The sequence below is a fragment of the Lemur catta genome, chromosome 15 (genome assembly GCF_020740605.2).
Source record: "Lemur catta isolate mLemCat1 chromosome 15, mLemCat1.pri, whole genome shotgun sequence".
NCBI classification, from domain to species: domain Eukaryota; kingdom Metazoa; phylum Chordata; class Mammalia; order Primates; family Lemuridae; genus Lemur; species Lemur catta.
Genome location: NC_059142.1, coordinates 40,009,164 through 40,031,215, shown reverse-complemented (window position 1 = coordinate 40,031,215; position 22,052 = coordinate 40,009,164). Strand labels below are relative to the sequence as shown.

Genomic DNA, 22,052 nt, shown 5'->3' with positions numbered 1-22,052 from the left:
CTGTTTTAGGATTGCTGGAGTGCAGTGGTCTCATCACAGCCCACAGCAACCTCAAACTCCAGGGCTCCAGTGATGCTCCTGCCTCAGTCTCCCGAGTGTCTGGGACTACAGGCGCGCACCACGACGCGCGGCTAATTTTTCTATTTTTGTATGGACGGTGTCACTCTTGCTCAGGCTGGTCTAGAACCCCTGAGCTCAAGCGATCCTTCCATCTGGGCCTCCCAGAGTGCTAGGATTACAGGCGTGAGCCACCGCGCCTGGCCCCCTTAACATAGTTTTTAGTTTGCAAATCACAGTCTGCATGATCGCAAACATGTCCTTACGAGTATCTGTTCCCCGTCGTTCCTGGTCTTTTTGTCGCGTTCTTGTGGCCAGTGCAGCGGCGGCCCTGGCCCTTTAAGTCTGAGCGCGAGGCCCCGCCCCGGCCCGGCGCCCCGCCCCGCCCGCTGGAGCGCGCGGCCAAGGCTCCTCCCGACGCGCGCCCCGCCCTCCCCAGCTGCGCACTCGCGGTCCAGCTGTGCTCACACGTCGGGAGTCCCAGTCATGTCGGCGGAGAGAGAGGCAGCCGAGGCGGCCACCGTGGAGGCGGCGGCCGAGGCAGGGGTCGGGGAAGACGCCTCTTCGCAGCCTCCGAAGGCCGAGGCAGCGAACGACCCCCAGCAGCCGGCGGCTCAGGAAGGGGCGGCTGCCGCCTCGCCGCCGCCTTTGCGCAGCCTAGTGCTCACCGGTTTCGGCGGCTATGACAAGGTGAAGCTGCAGAGCCGGCCCGCGGCGCCCCCGGCCCCCGAGCCCGGCCAGCTGACGCTGCGCGTCCGGGCCTGCGGGCTCAACTTCGCCGACCTCATGGCCCGGCAGGGGCTGTACGACCGGCTGCCGCCGCTGCCTGTCACTCCGGGCATGGAGGGCGCGGGCGTCGTGATCGCCGTGGGCGAGGGAGTCAGTGACCGCAAGGTGAGCGGGGCAGGGCAGGGAGGGCTGCGCAGGCCACCGAACAGAGGGCACGAGTGGGAGGGCGCCGGGGGTGTGGCAGGGCGGGAGAAGCTGGCACGGACCTGGGTGGACGGGCATGGCGAACGTAGGGAAGGAATTTATGTTTTGGGGCTCCTGGAGGACGGGACTTATTTAGTGAGGGAGATGGAATTATCGCCCCTTCCCCAACCATTTTTAGTTGTGGGCGCCGCCGCCCAGAAGAGGCGGCGGTGGCGGTGGTGGTGGTGGGGAGGGGGAAACAATAAGGCGCCTATGCGCATGCGCGCAATGACCCTGCCTCCCGCACCCCCCCCATTAAAACCACACCTGTACCCCTGCCCACCAAACACTCCCTGGGTAATTGTGGTCTGTGGCCGTGAATGGCGGTTGGTGCCCCCTTTCCCTGAGGGAGCTTGAGGAGCTGTGTAGTCAGGGTTGGGCGGGGGCACAGCGGCCGTGCCAGAGCCCTAGTCACATGCAGCCCCGTGGTCTGCGGGGGTGTGAGGCGGCCCCTCCCCAGCCGGGCCAAAGAGACGAGACACGCCCATCATGGAGGAGAGGGAGCCTTGGTCCCCCACCGCTACCGGCCTTAGACTGCCAGTCTGGGTTTGGGGTGGGGGAGGTGGGATTGGGTCAACGGATCTTTGTTTTGGACTCTGTCTCCCGTGACTGCAGTATCTCCTCCTCCTGTGACTCAGTCATCGGGCCACGACCCGGGGCCGCCCTTGGGAACATCCGGGCGGAACCCCGCTCTGCCTTCGTAGCCAGGAGGACCCCCATTTCAGAAACCCTGGTGTCTGTCGGGGATTTGGACTGGAGTGGGGAGGTGTGGCACTGTGAGCAGGTTGGCCCAGCTCTGCCAGTCTGTTTCTCCTTCTCATTTATCATTAATCTTGGCCACAGCCCTGGACACCGGAGAGTTCCAATGATCAACTGAGAAACCGGAGATGAGTCATTTGCTTAGGGGTTTCTTTTCAAATCAGGCCCCTGCAAGAGAGGCCCCTCAGATGCAGCCAGACCTGCCAGCCCCAGCTACCAGAGCGGGATTTGTTGCAAACAGCTCCTCCTTCAGGGCTTCTGCCTGAATTCAGCTCTGGCCCCACCCTCTCACTGACTTCTAAATAATCCCACTCTTCAGAAGGTGCTAAGAAGAATTTTAGGGGAGGAGAGAGAGTTGTAGTTCATGTTACTGCTGAAGGCCACCCACCTAACCTCCCCTCCCCACACTTTCCGCCTGGTAAATACAGGATATCCTGTCCGGGGCAAGAATCTGATGTAAGAGCCTGGATTCTGTGGGGAGGGCCTTCCCTCTGTCCTGCCTCCCTCCCTCCTGATATCTGGCCTGGGGAGGGGTCCTGTGGCCCTGATCTGTGATGGGTGGAGGGTTAGGCATGAGCCAGGGTAAGTGAGATTTGTTCTGCACCAAATCTGGCCATGACCTCAATTGACCACTGCACTCTTCCCAGCTCTTCTGGGTTGTTTCTGCACCTGCTAGTCCTGAGTCCCAGATAAAGGACTTCTGTCCCCCAGACCTCATCTCAGGCCAGAACTTGCAGGGAAAGACCCCAACCTGCCACTCTTTGGTGGAGTATGTGAGTTTGAGGACATGAAAAAGGGCATGTGTGGGAGTCCCATCCCCCTTCCCCATAGACCCTAAGTCTCGTTAATATACAGAATTCTCATCATTCCTGGCAGGGACCAAGACAGACCCGGATTGTCCCGGAACAGCACCCACACCTCCCTGTCCATACTCTTCAGAGAGGGAAGAGAGGCCTTCCTTTCTCCTGAGATGCCCACTTCCCCCTGCCCTTCCCTGACCCCACTTGCTAACCTGGAGGAAAAGTTTCTGTTTTTTTTGCCCCCGTCCCCTCCTACAAAGAGGTTCTGGTGGGGGAAAAAGCCTTTTCCTGGTGGGGGGACTGTGTGGCTCTCCCTGTCCCTCACCTCTCCCGCACCATCCCTGGGTGAAGGTGTTCTCTGGGTTCCCGGTGCTAGCTCACGATTTCTGAGGTGATCACACCCAGCCCTAAGAGCTCAGAGAGCTTTACCTGCACTCTGGTATGGCCCCTACCTCATGCCGCCCTCTTCCTTCAGTTATTGGATCATGTGACTTTCCCTCCTTGCTGCTATTGTTATCATGATTATTAGCTAACATTACTAAATGATTACTGTGTGCCAGACATTGTGCTAAAGATCATCGAATGATTTTTTTCCCCATTTAATCCTCATAACTGCCCTAATTTACACATAAGAAAACTAGAGCTCAAAAAGGTTAAATAATTTTTATTTGCCCAAGGTCATGCTGTAGTAAACACTGGAACCCATTTTTGTAACCAAAGCAGTTTGATCTCTTCAACAGCACTTCATGCTCCCCTAACTGTAAGCTTCTTGCGTTCAGGGATCTTACACAATAGTGACATGTGAGATCTGTACAATGGAGATAAGAATAGTATCTACCTCAAAGAGCTGAGGTAAGGATTATTTGAACATTTATACGTAAAGCACTTGGAGTTGGGCTTGGCCCTCAGTCAGCAGTCAGTAAAGGTGAGGTGTTGTTGATGATGATATTATTAGTGTGACTCCCACTGCTGCTTCTACTGCCACTTTGTCTGTAAGAAGAGGGTCTCGTACCTAGTGGAAGGTCAGTAGATTGCCTGTGGGTGAATGAATGAGTGACTGAATGATGCTCTTCTTCCATTCTTCAAGGCAGGGGACCGGGTGATGGTGTTGAACCGGTCGGGGATGTGGCAGGAGGAGGTGACTGTACCTGCGACCCACACCTTTCTGATGCCTGAGGCCATGACCTTTGAGGAAGCCGCTGCCTTGCTGGTCAATTACATCACAGCCTACATGGTCCTCTTTGACTTCGGCAACCTACGGCCTGGCCACAGCGTCTTGGTACACATGGCTGCAGGTGACAGGTCCCCTCCCTTTGAACCCCCTCCTTACCCCACCCAGATTTGCTTCCAGGCCCCTTCCCTGCAGCCTGTCTGGACTGTTGTCATGGCAACAGCAGGCTGCCTTGGCCTGTGGCACCCAGAGGCCTCTGCAGTGTAGTTGCCGTGGTAACATTCAGGCACCAGGTCCAGCCTGGTGTGCTATCCTTAGCAACGTGCCCTCACCCTGCACCCCCTCCTGGCCAGCCACCCTCCCCCAGTTCTCAATCATGAAAATTGGACATGGGCCCCTAAATGAGCCTAGACAAAAAAGGTGATGGGCTGGGTCCTTGGGAGGCTGGAACAGAGAGTGGTGGCCAGATGACTCCAAATCCCCAGCTTACGTGTGTCTTGCTGCAGGGGGTGTGGGCATGGCAGCTGTGCAGCTGTGCCGTACGGTGGAGAACGTGACAGTGTTTGGAACAGCCTCGGCCAGCAAGCACGAGGCACTGAAGGAGAATGGGGTCACGCACCCTATCGACTACCACACGACCGACTATGTGGATGAGATCAAAAAGATCTCCCCCAAAGGTGGGGGGCAGGGCACAGGGGAGGGCACAGGGAGGAGGTCTCCAGATCTGTGGATCCTAATGCTGATCCTAATGCTCCCCCTACTCTGTGACAGGAGTGGACATCGTGATGGACCCTCTAGGTGGGTCAGATACTGCCAAGGGCTACAACCTCCTCAAACCCCTGGGCAAAGTCATCACCTATGGTGAGTTAGTGGGCTGGGGATGGAGAGAGGATGTTAGGGGCCGGAGGTGGGCCTAAGGGGTGGGATATAGGGGTGTAAGGCTTCTGAATGAGGAAGGGGCAGGGACTCAGGTGCCCTGGAGGGAAGATCAGGGTTCGGAGTGATCCTGTATGTTGCGTTCAGACTGCTGCCTCCTGGGTCCAGACACGTTCATTCTCTGGCTTTTCTTGTGAGTCATAGTAAATTCTATGTTATCTCTGTGCCCCTGTTTGGCGATTATTCCTGAACAACCAGTCTGCCTTCCTTGTGTCCCACCTCCCTGGGCTTCTTGGGCGAGGTGCATTTTCATTTTAAAAATATTTCATACACAAATAAACACATAAAGGTTAGAGCAATTTTTGAGCAGCCAGAGTTGGTTTGGGCCTGGTAACCAGCAGGTTGGGAATTATCCTGACTGTCAGTCCCCGGCACTGGTGTGGATAATCACAGGGGGTCCACAGGGGCCGGATGAGCATAGATTCAGACACACAGGGAGGTGCCTGGCACCTGATCCATGGGCCATGTCACCTGTCCCTCAGGGATGGCCAACCTGCTGACCGGCCCCAAGCGGAACCTGATGGCCCTGGCCCGCACGTGGTGGAATCAGTTCAGCGTGACAGCTCTGCAGCTGCTGCAGGCCAACCGGGCTGTGTGTGGCTTCCACCTGGGCTACCTGGACGGCGAGGTGGAGCTGGTCACTGGCGTGGTGGCCCGCCTCCTGGCTCTGTACAACCAGGGCCACATCAAACCCCACATTGACTCGGTCTGGCCCTTCGAGAAGGTGAGTGTGATGACTGTGCAGGGAGGGCCTGGGTAGGACCCTTGGGGGCTGGGGTCCCCAGGGGAGGAGTCCCTGGAAGGAGGAGGGCACTGGGAGCAGCGACTTCCCTTCCTCCCCAGGTGGCTGACGCCATGAAGCAGATGCAGGAGAAGAAGAACGTGGGCAAGGTCCTGTTGGTTCCTGGTCCGGAGAAGAACTAGGGCAAGGGGCTGGGGGACCTAGAGACCTGGGAAGGGGAAGTTGGGAAGCCACGTCCTGTTGACCATCAGACTGTCGCATTTCATCCTCCATCGTAGTGCTGTGCCCTCATCCCCCGCAGGTCTCCATGCTGTGACCGCTCCCCTGCCCTGTTCTTTCTCTTTGGCCAGGGCTGCCCCCACCCCCTTCCTGCCCTCGGAAGAGGTTGGGAAGTGACCACTTGGATGTCTGGGCCCTGCCAAGGGGACAGGGAGGGTCAGAGGGAGGCCGGCTGCTTCCTGCCCCCCACCCTTTCCCCGGGCCTGCTGTGCTGCTTTTGTGCCAAGATCAGCCAGTCCCTCCCGCCCCGTTCTGTGTGTTTCCACGGCTGCCTCACCTTCCCCCTGCCTCTGCCCCACCACCTCCCCAAAGAATCGGAATGTCAGCTCAGGATACGGGGCCAGTCTGTGCCAGTCCAGCATGTACCTGTCTCTCCCTAGTGTCCCTTCAGTCTGGGCCGACCAGCGCCCACCTCTGGGCCTGACCAGTCCCTGACCTTGTCCTCTGTCCCCAACTTCTTAAGCACAATTGCGCTTCTTCCACCTCCAGGTTTTCTGTCATTCTTAACCAAGGCTGCCTCTTACAGGAAGGGCAGGAATCAGACCTGCTCCCCTAGGTCACGACTCTGGGAGGGATACAGAGCTCCCCCACCCTTCACTGAGTTCTCTGGATTTGTTCTCAGTGCCTTAGCAACGAAAACCTGTGCTTGTGTGTGTGGCAGGGGCTGGGGGGCTGTCTCCCGCCTCCTTCTCCACCCCTGAACTCCCCAGTGCCTTCCTCGTTCTGGTGGAGCTGGGGTTTCACTCCTCCCCAGTCCCCCAACACTGCCAAAAATCTGTGTGTGTGCCAGTGGGTGGGGGCCAGCCCCTAGCCTCCTGGGGGCAGGGCAAGAGCAGCCACCATCCTCATGGTCTGTGCCATGTCCTGTCTACCGTGGATGAGGAGAGAGGTGGGGAAGCTTCCTCAGCCTTGCAGATAGGTGTGACATTTAGTAGCCAGAGCTCTGAGAGGCCATGCTGTCTGTTTCTTGTTCTGGGACCAAAGTGAAAAATCAAAGCACATTCCCCTTGCAGTCAAGGGAGGCCCGAGGCCTTCTCAGAGCAGGGAGGCAGCTTTTTAAACTCAGCCCCAAACTTTGTTTACATTGGTGGGAGGTGGAGCAGGAGAGTGCAGAGATGGGTGGTCAGGACCTGGGTCACTGGGCCCAAAATGGGGATGTCCTGGGCAGAGGGTCACTCCTCTGCTCGCTGAGCTGGGATTAGGGAGGGTTACTGCCCCAGCCCTTGGAATGGGAGGTGGCGGGGATGGGCTCAGCCTCTTCATTGTCTAAATGAGGCCTGTGAAGTGCGATTTTTGCTTTTGTGTACCCCACTCCATTACCGCAGCTGCCTTTGTGTTTGTGTCAATAAAAAGCCAAACCCTGGGTCCTGGTTGTTGCCTCTGAGTGGAGGGACAGGGGAGCTGGGGAAGGCCAGTGCTGCTGGCCGGTCAGGGCTGCTTCCCTCCCCCCAGCCTCCTTCCGTGCCCAAATCAAGTTTCCTTTCTGGAGCAAAATGAGGAAGAACATCATGCCATGCAGGCGCTTTTACTGTTCTTGGCAGCGTTTCGAAATGTGTGACCCCTGCCCCCTGTTGGTGAACATAAACATCTCTTGCGTGGGGGCCCCGCCCCAGCCCAGCCCCGTTTGAGAACCTTGGAGGAGGGGTGGGAGTGATGGGAAGGGCAGTCCCCTAACTCTACTCGGAGGTGAAGACCGCCACGCCCCGCTGTCCCGGGGGCACAACTGTCAGGGCCTCCACCTCCCCGCCCCCACGGGTGGGCTTCTGGAAGTGGATCTCTAGGATGTCGTGCAGCTCTGGGCCATCCAGGACGTCGGGAATGTTGAGCACCAGCACTGAGCGGGACACTGGCCGGGATCTGACCTGGAAAAGGAGCTAGGAGATGGCAAAGCTTGTGGGAGTAAGGGGCAGGGCTGAGGGGGGCAGGCAATTCCCCGGGGACGCGGGGGTTGAGGGGCTGGTGGCAGATAGGTCAGGGGGCTGTGGGGGCTCTGATCCTGCCCCTGGCAAGTGTCTGGCAGACAGAAGGGTTACCCGGCCCAGCTCCCATTCTTCACCCCACCACTTAGCCACTTACCTCTGCCTTCTGGATGTCCCCGCTCATATAGGGGGAGACTGTCAGAGGGACCAGCTGCCCACCCAGTGGCACTCTGAACTGGCCAGTCTGGCATAGGCGCTGGGCCACTGTGGGGAACAGAGAGGGGTGGACCTTTAGTGTTAAGCCCTCTCCTCTCTCACGGCCTCATGCAGCCTGTACCCCAGTCTCCCCTGCAGGGCCCTTACCCCCGTCCTTAGCAAAGCCCAGCATGGCACTCCCTTGCAGCAGTTCCCGGGTCTCCACGTCGCCACCCCCGTTCCTGGTCTTGCCAAAGAAGATCTCCAGCTTGTCCAGCAGCTCCTCCTCACTCAGCCTGAGGCCGGCAGGAAACCCACTGATCAGCACCCCCTGGCCACTCATCTGGCTGGACACCTAGGGGGAGAAAGGGGTGGTCCCAGACACTGCCCCAATTCCCCGTGCCCAGGTACATGGCACCCCTTTCCTGTCCCAGGACCCTGCCATTCTGTCACCTGGATGGTGGTCACCGTGGGCAGCTCCAAGGGCTGGACCTGCACCCGCAGCCGGCACTCCTCCATGTCAATCACATGCTCCTTTTGTTGCAGCACCCGCTCAGCCACTGGTGGTGGGGGGACAGGGTCAGTACTGGGGAACCTCCCCGCCTCCTTCCTGAGGCTTCCCGAACTCACCTTTGGGGTCGTCGAAGGTGACCAGAGCAGAGCCTCCAGGCAGAGGGCAGCAGATCCGCAAGTTGGAAATCAAAGACTGGGACACTTTCCTGCCCCGCTGAGTGTCTCCTCGGAATACCAGGGGGATCTCAGGCACTGAGAACGGGACCTGGAGGTGGGGGAAGAGAGGCTGATACAGTCTTCAAGGGTAGGCATGTACCCCACTCCCTCCCTGCAGGAAGGTGCTCCCAGTTCCATTGGACTGATGCCGAGTGCCAGGGCCGAATACATTTGCTGGGAGAAAGCGGGATTCATAGATGGATGAGAGTTCAAGCAACACATTTGAAGTCACACAGCAAGAAAGTGGTAGGCCAGGAGTAAAACTAAGAACTCTCCAGCATTTTCTACCAGACCACACCTGCTCTCCCACCTTACCTTGTTTCTCGGGGAGTCCTTGAGCTCCCTCTTCAGCTGCTGCAGCTCCTGCAGCTTCATCTTTAGTCTGGCCTGCTCCTCCTGCAGGGCGCGGAGGGCCTGTTGGAGCAGAAGGGAACAACCGGGTATCCACCTGCCTTCCCGGAGGATGAACGAGCCCAGGGCAAGGGGGCTTATTCTGGACTCTCCAGAAGCAGAGTTGATGCTCAGCCCAGAACAACCCGACCCCTGTACCGTGCTGGGCTGTCCTGGCCCCCTCCCCCAGGGCTTGGCTGGACTCCTCGCAGCCACTCTCGGCGGGGCAGGAGCTGCAGCAGCTGCCCTGGCTGGTTCATGGCGGCAGATTTAGAGTTCAACACCATTGACTGAGGCCCTGCTGCGGGGTGCTGGACACTGACACAGGGCAGTGGAAGATAAAGGCCCGGCCCTTAGGCCTGCCTGACAGTACTCAGATAGTGCCTGGTCATGTGACTGACCGGCAGCAGGAGTCTGGGGGAGGGACAGTCCCGAGGGGCAACACAACTAGGGACGCCTCCAGGAAGAGTGGCTTAGAGCTGCACAATGTCATACAGTGATACCCTTAGCTAACATTTATTAAGTACTTCTATGTGCCAGGCACTGAGCTGAGCCCTCCATGTGGACTGTATCCCTCAAGCCTCACAACAGCCGTAGGAGACAGATGCCCTCTTATCCTTAGTTTACAGAAGGGAACTAAAACTCAGAGAGGTTGAGCAACCTGTCCAGTCACTTGGCCCTGGGCAGTCTGACTCCAGGCCCCGCCTTGCTAACCCATGCTTCACAGTAAAGAAACCAAGCCCGGAGTGGGAAGTAGTTCACCCATCTTCTAGCTTGTCCCTTGACTGCCACCCTTTCCACTGTACCAAGCAGCCTTTCAGGCTGGGTGTGATCTGGAGTGGGTCCAGAGAGACAGCTGACATCATAGGCATGGAAGTGACACCAGGGAAATGAATAAATGCACCTTTGTTTATGGGAGGGAGCAGATATCCACCCCATGGCAGAGTTCACCCTGTGGTTAGGAAGCTGATAAACAAGGTGAGCTGCGAGAAGTGTGAGCTCACATGGGAAGTCGGCACCCTGTCCTGTTCATCTCTGTATCCCTTGCGTCCAGCAAGATCCCTGACAGAGGACAGGTGTTCAGTAAATGAGTGTTGAATGAATGAATGAAGTGAATGAATGGTAGGATAGGGGCACGTTACAGAGTGATTGAAGAAATTGAGGGTGAGTTCATTCTATTTTAAGCAGAGGAAAACTAGAGCTTGACCAAATCGTGCTGGTTTGTGAATAGTGAAAAGAGTCCCTAATTATTTGTATTTCTGTAAATCCGAGATTGCAAACTCAGGGCCTTTAAGGGCCAGTTAGATGACATCATGCATCAAGGGAGCCATGTAAGGTGATAGAGAGTTGTGGGGGTGCTGACCAACTAGAGGGAGCATGTCGCCGCTGAAGTGAGTGATCTCTTCTCAGCTCTACCCGAGTTTTTCCCCATGGAAATGTGCTTCCAGTATTCTATATCTTCCCATTTTTAAGGGAAATCAGGAATCTGGATTTTCATTTGAAAAAGAAGGCTCCATTAAAAAAATATATGAAGTCAGGTGTGGTGGCGCATGCCTGTAATCCCAGTGACTTGGGAGGCTGAGGCAGGAGGATCGATTGAGCCCAGGAATTCCAGTCCAGCCTGGGCAACACAGCAAGACCCTGTCTCTAAAATAAAATATGCTGGTGGGCTGGATTCAGTCCTTAGTCCAGAACTCTTTTCACTTCTGCATTAAATCTTGATCTCATCATACAGTGTTTGAAAATCTAGTAATTGGCAATTTTAAAAAATATTCTTAATAAGTAAAATTTCTTAAAGAACTATTCAAATGGGAGTTTAGATTCAATATCAGTAGGAAATGGGGAGCTAGTGAAGATTCCTGACAGGAAGAGTGAGGTGATGGATGTGGTGTTGAAAAGAGCTCCATCCGGCAGCGATGGCAGGATGAACTAGACCAGGAACCTCGGAGTCAGGAAAACAAACCCAGATTCTGTGGCTCTAATTATGACCGACCTGACAGGAGCTAACCCAGGCTTCTGGCAGTGGGCACAGAAGGAACACATGCAGATGAGCGCAGGTCACAAGGAAAGCCTCAAGAGTCCACGGAGTCTTGCATTAAGGAGATAGAAGGGAATAAATCTGAGACAAGGCCAAGGTGTCAGACCTGGGTGTCCCAGACTCTGGTATAACGCCACTGACCCAGCAGGCAGGGGAAGTGAGCCAGGGGTTATTGCTACGTGCCAGGCATAGTCACACTCCATCTCACGCAAGTGGCAAAAAGCCACCTCCTGTCCCCAACTCCTTATTTTTTTTTTTTTTGAGACAGAGTCTCGCTCTGTTACCCTGGTTAGAGTGCGGTGGTGTCATCATGGCTCACTGCAACCTACAACTCCTGGGCTCAAGGGATCCTCTTGCCTCAGCCTCCCAGGTAGGTGGGACTACAGGTGAGCCACTATGCCCGGCTAATCTTTCTATTTTTGTAGAGGTAGAAGGCTGGGGTTAGGGGGGAGTGGCAGTCTCACTCTTGCTCAGGCAGGTCTCGAACTCCTGACCTCAAAGCAATCCTCCCGCCTCAGCCTCCCAAAGTGCTAGGATTACAGGCATGAGCCACTGCACCCAGCTGAAACTTCTTTCTTAAAGGACCTTCTTAAGAAGAACACAGTCTATGCCAGGTAGAGTGGCTCGTGCTTGTAATCCCAGAACTTTGGGAGGCTGAAGTGGAAGGACTGTTTGAGGCCAAGAGTTTTAGACCAGCCTGGGCAATATGGAGACCCTCTACAAAAAATAATTAAAAACAAAAATTGGCCAGGCATGGTGGTGTACCTGTAGTCCCAGCTACTTGGGCACTCCAGGCTGGGCAACAGAGCGAGACTTTCTCTCAAGAAAAAAAAGAAATGTAGTCTTCGAGTACACCTAGCCAGGGGTCAGGAGAGACAAAGGAAGGCAGAGAAGAAAGGGAAGGCGTGGCCAGACATAGGCAGGGCCACGGCCAGGATTGGTAGTGTCTCAGACACAAAGGAGGAAAGAGGAAACAGATGAAAGAAAAAGAGGGTTGGGAGAAGGCCACTTGCTGGCTTACTCGCTGGCTCATTTGATTAGCTAGTGAGCATCTGCCACGTGCTGGGCCCCATTCCAGGCTCTGGGGACATAGCAGTGAACAAAAGAGACAAAACTTCCTTGTGGAACTCATGTCTTAGGATGAGCCAGACGGTAAACAGAATAAGTAGATCTATAATACGTCAGTGATAGCGTTATGGACAAAAAGCAGGGAAGGGAGGACAGAGAGCATTGGGGTACAGTTTTAAATGGGGTGGTCAGAGGAGGCCTTGCTGAGATGATAGTTGACCACATACTTGAAGGAAATGAAGGAACATCTGGGAGAAAGTCCTGTGCAGTGGGAACAGCAAGTGCAAATGCCCTGTGGTGGGAGTGTCAGGTGCAGTTGAGGAATAGCAAAGAGGCCAACACGGTTGGAGCAGAGGCTGGGGGAAGAGTGGCTGGAGATAAAGTCACAGAGGACACGGGGGTTAGATCATGCAGGGCCTTTTACTCGAAGACAGGTGGGAAGCTGTAGGCAGACTTGAATTTTAAAGGGATGACTTGGCTGTACTGTAAATAACTGATGTAGAGAAAGGGCACAAGCAGGGAGGCACTTAGGAGGCCACTGCAGCATCTGGTGAGTGACAGTGGTGGTTTGGACCACAACAGCAGTGGAAGTGGTGAGGAGCCATCAGAGTCTAGATTGATTGAAGTTGCTGATGGATTGCGAGAAGGATGTAGAAGAAACAGCAGAGTCTGGGATGTCTCTAGGCTTTTTGGCCAGAGCACCTGGAAGGAAGGAGAGCCATTTGCTGCAGCGGGGAAGACTGCGTGGAAGAGATTTGGGGCAGAAGATTAAGGGCTTATTTTGAACATGATAGGTATGAAGTGCCTCTATGAAATCCTAGTACAAATGTGTTGTGGCAGTTGCCTCTACAGATCTAGCATTCCGGGAGGAGATTTAGGCTGGGAATATAAATTTGGGAATTGTCCTGGCAGAGAAGATATTTAAAGTCACAAAACTAAATGAGAGGAACAAGGAAGAGTGTATAGACAAAGAAGAGGTTTAAGGGCTGATTTCTGTGGCATCCAACACTAAGAGGTCAGGGAAACAGCAAAGATCCGGCCGAGGAGAATGCAGAGGAGCGGCTAGCGAACCTGGAGGGAACGCAGGTGCCCGCAGCTGAGCCAAACGCTGCAGACAGGCCAACCAAGATAAGCAATGAGATGTAACCACGGAGATTTAGCAACTTGGTAAGTATTAGCATTTGGCAATAAAAAACCAGTTCTACTCATCATGAGGAAATGATCAGAAATTCACGTACAAGGATTAATGTTGTAGCTTTATTTACAACAGGAAAAAAAAAAGAAATTTACATGTCCAATGACAGAGGAATAGCAAAATAAATATGATAAAATATTAGGTAGCAATCAAAAGACATATTATTGAAGAATGCAGAATATGGAAAAATACAATAAGCCAAAAAAGCTAAATATAAAACTATATATAATGTATGATCCCTATTCTGTTGGTGGTTTCTTATTTTTGTTTTTGAGGCAGGGTCTTGCTCTATTTTTTTTGGTAGAGATGGGGTCTTGGTCTTGCTCAAGTTGGTCTCAAACTCCTGGCCTCAAGTGATCCTCCCGCCTCAGTCTCCCAGAGTACTAGGAGTGAGCCACCATGCCTGGCCCCTATTCTGTTGATTTTAAAAGTTTTAATTGATAAGGATAATTATTAACGCATAAAAATGCATTAAAACTCTGGGAAGATAAACACCAAAATGTTAACAGAGCTTGTCTGGCAATTATGAATTTAATGCTGTATTAAGAACAGTATTAATACAGTTTTCTGAACACCCTTTTCTTCATTTCTTCCTTTCTTTTTGATATGTAAAGGTCCTTTAAGAAAGCAGTTTTAGCAGAGATAGGAGTGAAGTGGGGGTGGATCAATTGTCCTGGGGAACTGGGGTTCTGAAAAGTTGGCAATAACAATATTAACAATAACAAACTGTGTTGAGCGCTCAGTATGTGCTAGGCAGTGGGCTGAGTTTTTACTGTATTAACTTATGGAGTATCTTGTTTAATTCTTGCAGTATAAGTCCTGTAGTTTAATTCTTACAGGTAGGTATTCTTGTGAGAAAGTATTAATATCACTCCCATCTTATAGATGAGGAAATAGAGCTTAGACTGTAAACTTCAGAAAGGCTAATGATGTGCCCGGGGCCACACAATGGAACATGATCAGGATTTGAAACCAGGCAAGCTGGCTCCAGAACCTGTGGTCTTTCTTATACTTGAGGGGCAAATGAAAAATTTCCAAGCGAGAGATCTATGTATTTGTAACAGAAGGGGTAGTATCCGGAAGGGAAAAGCTGATAAAACCGGAGAGAGGGCGAGATTCATTCATTTAACAGTGTTGACTCAGTGCCTGCTGCATGCCAGACACTGGGCTAGGCACGGCGGATGGATGATGACCCGGGAGAACAGGGCATTAGTCCTCACAGAGCTTAGTCTAGCACAGGTAGGGGCATTCAGGAGTCAGGGTGGACCAGAGCAGACAGAGGAGGAACACCTCTTCCTGGACCTGGAGAGGGCCCGAGGTTGAGTTGAGATGTAACTATCAGGAAGGGACAGTTTTGGAAGATCTCAGGGGATGAGGATATACCACCCATGAGAACAATTCTTATCTGGGTCACATAACCCTGAGTATCTGATGGAAACTATGGATTCTCCTTCCAGAAAAATGCACATAGGAATTCATGGGCTCCTACGGCACTGGTTATGAGAGAATTCTTCGAGGCAGTGGGTTAGGAAACCAACTCCATAGGGGAGAGGTAATCCCAGCCCTGCGTTTCTTCCCAGCCCTTCAGCAGGTCTAAGAGATGGGCAGGGGGAGGCTTGACCATTAGACCCCGAGATAGCTGCAGGTTCCTGGCCAAGAGAGGTGCTCCTCTGTTTCTCCCCACTCCCATCTCCCTCCTCCCCACTTACCTCATCAAGCGTTGCTGACATGGGCCTGGGGTGTGTTTGGCAAGAACTGAGGCGTCAGAGCTGCACACACAGTGGCAGAATCTACCACGGCTTAACTCTTGCTTCTATCCTCTGCGGGCTTTTGGTCTCCCCCAGCCCAAGCAGGGCCTGAAATATACTTCCGAAGCTTCTGCAAGCAGGCTCTTTGCTTCCACTTTCATTTTAGTGAAATCCCTGCCCCTTTGGTGCTCACGTGCCCCCAGTTGTGGCTTCCCCAGCCCTGGGAGGAGCCTTCCAAGGACTCCACCCAGCTAGGAGGCCTCAAGGGAAGCTTCCTCACAGAAAGCAACTGCAAACTGAACGCTGGTCCCAATCGCCATTCCCGGACGAGCAATCCCAGCACACGCTCGTTGGTGGCCCTTGCTTTGTTAACGGATATTTCCCTAGAACCTAGAATGATGTTGGGCACATGCACACACTGAAAGAGTAATTGCTGAGTGAGAAACGCAACCAGGACAGACAAACTCACGAAGCTGTAATAGTGGCCAGCATTGAGCTGTAACTGCCCAACACCATTCTGCTTTACGTGAATTAACTCTTCAAAATAACCCCCAGGAAGTTGGTTCTATTTTTCCATTTTACAGATGAGGAATCTGAGGCACAGAGATGTAGAAACTTGCCCGAGGTCCCAGCGCTAGGAAGCGGAGAAGCATGTATCCAAACCTGGTAGAACAGTATTTATTTGAACTTAGGCCTCCAGGTAGAGTGGAAAGAACTTGCAAAATCTTTAGTCAAAGGAGGGTTTAAATTCAGTTCCATTTCTGTGACTCTCAGTAGGCAAGTTCAAACAGGAGTGTCTCAACATAGATGCCTATTATTACTTAGGGGTGAGAAGATTCAAGTCAAAAAGTACGTAAGGCACGGTGCCTAGTACATTTGTTTCCCAATACTTTCACTTACCCACCTTGTTTCCCAGCCCCTGGCCACTCCCCTATTGCAGGTGGAAGTGTGGTGCCAATTGCAAGACTTCACAAATTGGCCTGTTTGAATTCAAGTTCCACCTAGTGACTTAATTCAGCTGGAGAACCGATTTCATCAGAAAAACAGGGCCAGTTAAGCACCCAGTGAGGTAAACTGATGGATCAGCTGTCTTTCCTGCACTACACAACAGTGGAATAAACCAGTGCCAGTTTGGGAAGCTCCTCCTTGTCCTACCAAAGGGCTGCTCTGGGCTCAGGCCTTCATCACTGGCATCCACCCTGACTACTCAGAGTATTTCTCTAGTGTGGTTTCTAGGGCAAGTTTCCCTGAAAACTTGCTAGAAACAGACTCACTAAATCAGTCTGAGGGGACTTTGGCAATCTGTGGTTTAACCACCCAGGTGAACTCCACCTGATCTAAGGCTTGAGCCCCTCAGTTAGTGGCTCTCAGTCCGAAGTACCTGGTCCCCACTCAGGGGCTTTTGGTTATCTTAAGGGGGAAGGGATAGGGGCAGGGCACAGCTCAGGTTCTCCTGACATGTAATGGGTAGAAGCCAGAGAGGCTAAATAATTCTGCACAGGGAAGAATTACCTCACCTACCAGCGCTTTGGGCACTGTATGTCACCCTTTACCCACCAGGCACAGCCAGAGCATTAAAGGATTATCAGGCAAAGGACAGAAGTAGTGCAATTCTCACAAAGGCAGATTTAATTTTTTCTTTTTAGAGATGGGGTCTTGCTATGTTGTCCACGGTGGCCTTGGTCTCCCTAGCAACTGGGATCACAGGCACAAGCCCCTGTGCCCAACTGGATTTAACTTTCCAGTTTCTCCACAGCCTCTTGTCCACTACGTAGTAATCTCTTATCCTTTGAATGCTTCGAATGTTCTCCCTTTCCCAGTCTGAAAATACATGCAGCAGGCAGACACAAGGGTTTCTTTTTTTTTTAAAAATATTTTTAATGACCGCAACAAAAACACTTAAAACCGCAGCTTCTGGAAGAACCACTTATTCTTGCCCGTCTTGTACCTAGAAGGGGAAGAAAAAAAGACACCAATGAGGAGAGGAACAGGAAGACAAAAGTCTTTTCATGGGGAATAGTGACACTGTACCCGAATATCCGCTGCCAAAGCCTACTTACCTCTCTTCAAACTTGACCTTGGCCTCCCGTCGGGCCTTGCGTTTAAGAGCAGGGTCTCTGAAGACATCCTTGTTGACAACAGTTTTGTCCAAGGGTATATCCACAGAGTACCTGGGGACCATAGTGGAGAGGCAGGATTAGCCCCTGTACTGCCAGGGCTAATCCCAAGTCCTCCCGGGACACTGGGGAGTCAAGCCTGACTCGTTAGGAATAATTACCAAAAGCTGTATAATGATGACATTCTTTGGAAATCCACACTTTTTTTTAACACTCGTTTACATGGATTCAAGTCACCAAAAAATTTCACACTTCATCATCAATTTCCCACGGCTACTCTATTTTTCTAGCTAAGAATCATCACATCAGTCCTTCTCTACTTCCATCACAGTAGTTGCCTAGCTTTCTACTACTTGGAGCCATTTACTCAGTGTTAAGTTCAAGTTCTGCCAATGCAGCCAGTCTCATAAGAACAGAAAACAGCTGGGCAGCTAGTTGCCTCAACCTCACAGCATCCCAGCACCGCAGAAAACAGCTTTGCCCTTTTAAGATCAGCAAACCAAGAGTAAATGTGCAGTCCCAGCAGCAAACTTTAAGGTACATGCTGCTGGTTTCTGGCAATTATTATTTGGACTCTCAAGATTAACTGGGGGAAGGCTTGCTTTCACTCTCACCAACTTGTTGCTGGGGCTAGAGGGCAGTGATGTCATCATAGCTCACTGCAACCTCCAACTCCTGGGCTCAAGGGATCCTCCTGCCTCAGGCTCCAGGTCCACACAAGCACACCTGGCTCATTTTTTTCTATTTTTTGTACATATGGGGTCTCATTCTTGCTCAGCCTCCCAAAGTGCTAGGATTACAGGTGTGAGCAGCCAGTGCCTGGACTACCAACCATTTTCGAAAGACTATATAGCAATCTATGCAACACTCAAGAGGATTTTTTTCAGGTGAAGAAAGAAACAGATAAAGGACAAGCTTTGAAGAGATTTTTCAGTACTGCATGGCTAAGTCAGGGAACACAAGACAACAGGATCAGGGCTCCAATATGGATGAAAGAGGAAGACTAGAAACCATGGCCACTTTACAAGTTGAAGAGTGACAAACTGGAAATGACTCCCTTCCCGGGACTGGAATGGCTGTGAGATTTTGTCCTTGTTCATCAGGGCAGAGAGAAGAAATAAAAAAAATCCCAGTTCTTGAAATGCTCACCTTGTGGGCATGAGGTGATTGTAGTTATAAACTTTTACAAAAGACTTGATCTTTGATCGCTTGGCGATCTTCTTCTTGCCCATGGCAGCTGTCACTTTGCGGGGATAGCGGTCAATTCCAGCCACCAGAGCATGGCTGTAGGGACGGTCTGAAGTGCCATCATCAATGTTCTAAATGGGCAACAATTAAGACTTGTTACTCACCGAGGGCCTGTTTAGGCTCTGTGCTAGCATAGCGCATTTATAGAAAAAATACCCCCACCCCCAGGGTCACTGAGACCCACCACTGTAAACAGAGAAAAATCACAATGCTATGCTAGATGCCCAAAGAGTTAACCGGACAGTGTTTATTTCCACTAGGAAGACTCTGGAAAGGCTTATTAGAGGTAAGCGATTTAAAAGTAAGAACAGTTAACACCATGGAGTGCTTGCTTTGTGCCACGTTCTGTTGTCAGGACTTTACTAACGTCCTCTATGACTACAGTTTTAGTAAAGGGCAGATCCCGGACTCCAACTGCGGCCTATCTCCAGAGGCTAGTCTCTCAGGTAGGTGGGAAAAGGGGAAGGAAGGATACTCCCATGTCCCCACAACAGTAAAATCCACTAGTATATGTGGCCAGAGTCTGGCGATATCTCGCAAGAGGCTCCAAAAACGTAGGTAGGAGGCAAGTAGTAAAGCCTTAGAATGTAAGTGACCATTTGACTAAAAGCAATTTCTCTTCTTAAAGAATCCCAGCTGCAATAACTACTACCTGTTTGACGTCACGTAAATCATTGGACACTTCTAAACCTCGGCAGGGGAAAGGAACCTCTCCCCTGTGGCTACTACAAGGGTTGCAAACACCACCACCTGGAAGGCAGCGGTGGGCACGGAGCAAGCGTTCAATGAATGCTGGCCACTATTACTATTAAAGCCTTTCAGGTGGAGAACGCGTTATGCGTTAGGTGTCCAATTCACATTTGTTTTTACTTTGCGTCTTCCTCTCTCAAAAGCCCTAATGCATGAGTGCATTCACTATTCCCCCCACCGTGCTCAGCTGCTACTGCCCCAGAAGTAGGTCTTGAATTCCAAGCCTGTCCGCCCTCCGCAGCCCGGTCCCGGGACGCCAGGGCGTAGAGGCCCGCGAGGCTGGTACCTTCACGATGACGGCTTTCCGTCCAGAGTAGCGTCCAGCCAGGACCAGCACCACCTTCCCGGGTTTCATGAACTTGCCCATTTCTGCAGAAAGCAAAAATGGGCTGCTTAGAAATCTGCGAAGTCAAAGAACCCCTGAGCCGACTCCTGCCCGCAAGCCCGGGGCTTGGGCCCAGAACTTCAGACTGTGCTCACTGCCGTCTTGGCCCAGGCCGCCCGCGGGCTCTGCTCGCAGGACAAGATCGCCTACGGAGCCGCCAGAGACCCAGGAACAGAACGCACCCGGCGCCGCCCTGGCCCTCGACCCCCAGAACGCGGATGGCGTCGGATTGGAAGACTGAGCCCAAGCTTCTACTCACCGACGACAACCAGCAGGGCCTAGAGCAGAAAGGAAGAACGGACACTTCCGTTAACCTTTCACCCCGGGGAGGGGTGATCTCACTTCCGGTCCCGCCCCGCAGGCCTCGCCGCGCTCCCTGGGTGGCGCTGAGAATCTGTGTAGCGGGCGAAAGAAGTTCATGAGGGTCAGGCAGGGCCTGGCAGCTCATTCATTTGAATCAAACTTTATTGGCAGCTCCAGCAGCAGACAAGAGCAAAGGAGTCTCGTCTCTGCCGAGTGGAAGGCGGAGCAGCGGCGGCGTGCGCGCGCATCCCGTAGACTCAGCCGCGCGGCTTGGTTGTAGTTCGTCTGTCTAGCGCTGGGAGGGACTCATAGTCTGAAATTACTTTTTTGTCTTGGAAGGCGCAGGGAACGAAATAGGACGTTTATTGGTGCCTACTGTGTGCATTGTTCGGCTGGAGAAGGGAGAGACAAAGCTCAAACAAGGGTGTTTGCCCCCAACATTCAGAGTCTAGTGGTGTGTCATAGACATTACCAATAAGAATAAGCTTGAGGGAGGTTAATGAGGCCGAGTCGGTCTATTTATGTACATTATCTGATTTGGTTCTCATAATAACACTAGGAGATGGGTACTATTATTATCTCCATTCTACAGTTGAAGAGACTGTGGTTCAGAGAGATTAATTTGCCCCAAGTCCACAGTAAGTGGTGGCTGAGACTCAGACTGAAGCAGTCCAACTCCTGAGCCCACAGTTTACCCAGTTTACCGTGTCAACATACTAAGCACCTCCTCTGCCCCAAGCGAGATCTAGGCACTTTATATAAGTCGACAGCCTGTTTAAGCCTCACAACTCTGTATCTTGGGCATTTTTCTCCCATTTTGACATGAGGAAATTGTGATTCAGAGAGGATAAATTACCTGAGGTTTATGCTAATTAGTGGCATAAATGGGAGTCAAGGCTAGAGCTGAACCAAGTCTACTCGGCTCTTGAACTGATTTATTTCCCATCACTCACCAGAATAGTGGTTTCAGATGGTAACTTAGTTGTTTTCCAAGTGTAAGGGGAAGAGAAACTCACAGTTTTTGCTCATCTGAACTTACAGGATTTGTCTTAGGCAAGTTGTGGGAACAAGCAGGGTTTCATCAGTTCTCTTTTGAGGCTCTCCAGGGATGCAATTTTTCCCGCAGTCCTTAGGATGCCATTACATTTTTTTCCCTCATATATGTATGTGTGTATATATATACACACACACATATATATACATATATATGTGTATATATATTTTTTGAGACAGGGTCTTGCTCTGTTGCCTGGGCTAGAGTGCAGTGGTGTCATCATAGCTCACAGCAACCTCGAACTCCTGGGCTCAAGCCATCCTCCTGCCTCAGCTTCCCAAGTAGCTGGGACTACTGGCGTGAGCCACTGGGCCTGGCCAGATCTTTCTTTTCTCCAGTCCCTCCTCCAACTTTCGTGGGGGGGGAGTAGAGGGCAGAATTGCTTGGATGCTGATTAAAGAAGCATCTCCAACCCGAGACCAGCATAAGTTCCCACAACCCCCCCCCCCTTCATATAACCCCTGGACTCTAGCCAGCTAACATACTCCTCAAAGACCCAACCTCTTCTGAGCCCTAGGGTCTTTTTTTTTTTTTTCTCTCTCTAGTGTCTTTATTCAGGACGTTTCTTGTCTTTTTCGTCCTCTCCACATAGCCAGGCAAAATCCTATGCAAATCCTATCCACTCTTCAAGGCTATTCCAGAATTTTCCCAAGCAGAATTAATCTTTCTCTGTGCTTCCTCAGCAATCCAATCTGTATTTACTTTTATTACAGAACATATCTCAGTGGTTCTCAAACTGTGGTCCCCAGACCAGCAGTATTACCATAAACCTGGGAACTTGTTAGAAATACAAATTCTGGCCAGGTGCAGTGGCTCATGCCTATAATCCTAGCACTCTCGGAGGCTGAGGCAGGAGGATCACTTGAGCTCAGCAGTTTTGAGACCAGCCTGAGCAAGAGTAAGACCCTGGTCTCTACTAAAAATAGAAAAATTAACTGGGGGTCCTGTGCCTGTAGTCCCAACTACTCAGGAGACTGAGGCAGGAGGATTGCTTGAGCCCAGGAGTTTGAGGTTGCTGTGAGCTAGGCTAACGCCACGGCACTCTACTCAGGGCCACAGAGTGAGACTCTGTCTCAAAAAAAAGTAAATAAAATAAAATTTATAAAAGAAAATGCGAATTCTTAGGCCCCACTAATGTGTATTTTAACAAACTGCCCAAATTTCCTACTGGTTTGGTATCTCCTTTGCTAGATCTAG

General features: G+C 52.0%; 3 protein-coding genes across 5 annotated transcripts; 1 reads left to right on the top strand and 2 right to left on the bottom strand.

The window, feature by feature from the left end:
• The first annotated feature begins 489 nt into the window (after positions 1–489).
• On the top strand, positions 490–7,079 carry VAT1 (vesicle amine transport 1). Its single transcript, XM_045526642.1, has 6 exons — positions 490–951; positions 3,676–3,883; positions 4,266–4,436; positions 4,531–4,620; positions 5,178–5,419; positions 5,539–7,079. The coding sequence occupies exons 1-6, from the start codon at positions 544–546 to the stop codon at positions 5,617–5,619; spliced, it is 1,200 nt and encodes a 399-aa protein (XP_045382598.1). The 5' UTR covers positions 490–543; the 3' UTR covers positions 5,620–7,079.
• Positions 7,080–7,210: 131 nt separating this feature from the next.
• Positions 7,211–15,183, bottom strand: IFI35 (interferon induced protein 35). Of its 2 annotated transcripts, none has more exons than XM_045526643.1 (7): positions 14,960–15,183; positions 8,875–8,973; positions 8,461–8,608; positions 8,284–8,390; positions 7,999–8,185; positions 7,793–7,899; positions 7,211–7,590 (listed from the first exon to the last, which is right to left on the bottom strand). In XM_045526643.1, the coding sequence occupies exons 1-7, from the start codon at positions 14,978–14,980 to the stop codon at positions 7,393–7,395; spliced, it is 867 nt and encodes a 288-aa protein (XP_045382599.1). In that variant the 5' UTR covers positions 14,981–15,183; the 3' UTR covers positions 7,211–7,392. The 2 variants fall into 2 exon arrangements, with proteins under 2 accessions (XP_045382599.1, XP_045382600.1); XM_045526644.1 differs by having other exon boundaries at positions 7,211–7,578.
• A 1,421-nt stretch (positions 15,184–16,604) lies between these two features.
• On the bottom strand, positions 16,605–19,865 carry RPL27 (ribosomal protein L27). Of its 2 annotated transcripts, none has more exons than XM_045526640.1 (5): positions 19,758–19,865; positions 19,400–19,482; positions 18,265–18,434; positions 17,059–17,169; positions 16,605–16,946 (listed from the first exon to the last, which is right to left on the bottom strand). In XM_045526640.1, exons 2-5 carry the CDS (start codon positions 19,478–19,480, stop codon positions 16,898–16,900), a joined length of 411 nt encoding a protein of 136 aa, XP_045382596.1. In that variant the 5' UTR covers positions 19,481–19,482; positions 19,758–19,865; the 3' UTR covers positions 16,605–16,897. The 2 variants fall into 2 exon arrangements, with proteins under 2 accessions (XP_045382596.1, XP_045382597.1); XM_045526641.1 differs by lacking the exon at positions 19,758–19,865 and adding an exon at positions 19,681–19,741.
• Positions 19,866–22,052: the final 2,187 nt, after the last annotated feature.

Excerpts from the sequence above, each read along its gene's own strand:
- VAT1 (XM_045526642.1), top strand. The coding sequence starts at position 544 with ATGTCGGCGGAGAGAGAGGCAGCCGAGGCGGCCACCGTGGAGGCGGCG. Across the intron at positions 3,884-4,265 it reads CTTGGTACACATGGCTGCAG|GGGGTGTGGGCATGGCAGCT; the intron begins GTGACAGGTCCC and ends GTCTTGCTGCAG. Across the intron at positions 4,437-4,530 it reads CAAAAAGATCTCCCCCAAAG|GAGTGGACATCGTGATGGAC; the intron begins GTGGGGGGCAGG and ends ACTCTGTGACAG.
- RPL27 (XM_045526640.1), bottom strand. The coding sequence starts at position 19,480 with ATGGGCAAGTTCATGAAACCCGGGAAGGTGGTGCTGGTCCTGGCTGGA. Across the intron at positions 18,435-19,399 it reads GGAAAGCCGTCATCGTGAAG|AACATTGATGATGGCACTTC; the intron begins GTACCAGCCTCG and ends TTGCCCATTTAG. Across the intron at positions 16,947-17,058 it reads AAGGTCAAGTTTGAAGAGAG|GTACAAGACGGGCAAGAATA; the intron begins GTAAGTAGGCTT and ends TTCCCCTTCTAG.
- IFI35 (XM_045526643.1), bottom strand. The coding sequence starts at position 14,980 with ATGTCAGCAACGCTTGATGAG. Across the intron at positions 8,391-8,460 it reads CACCTTCGACGACCCCAAAG|TGGCTGAGCGGGTGCTGCAA; the intron begins GTGAGTTCGGGA and ends CCCCACCACCAG. Across the intron at positions 8,186-8,283 it reads CCACGGTGACCACCATCCAG|GTGTCCAGCCAGATGAGTGG; the intron begins GTGACAGAATGG and ends TTCTCCCCCTAG.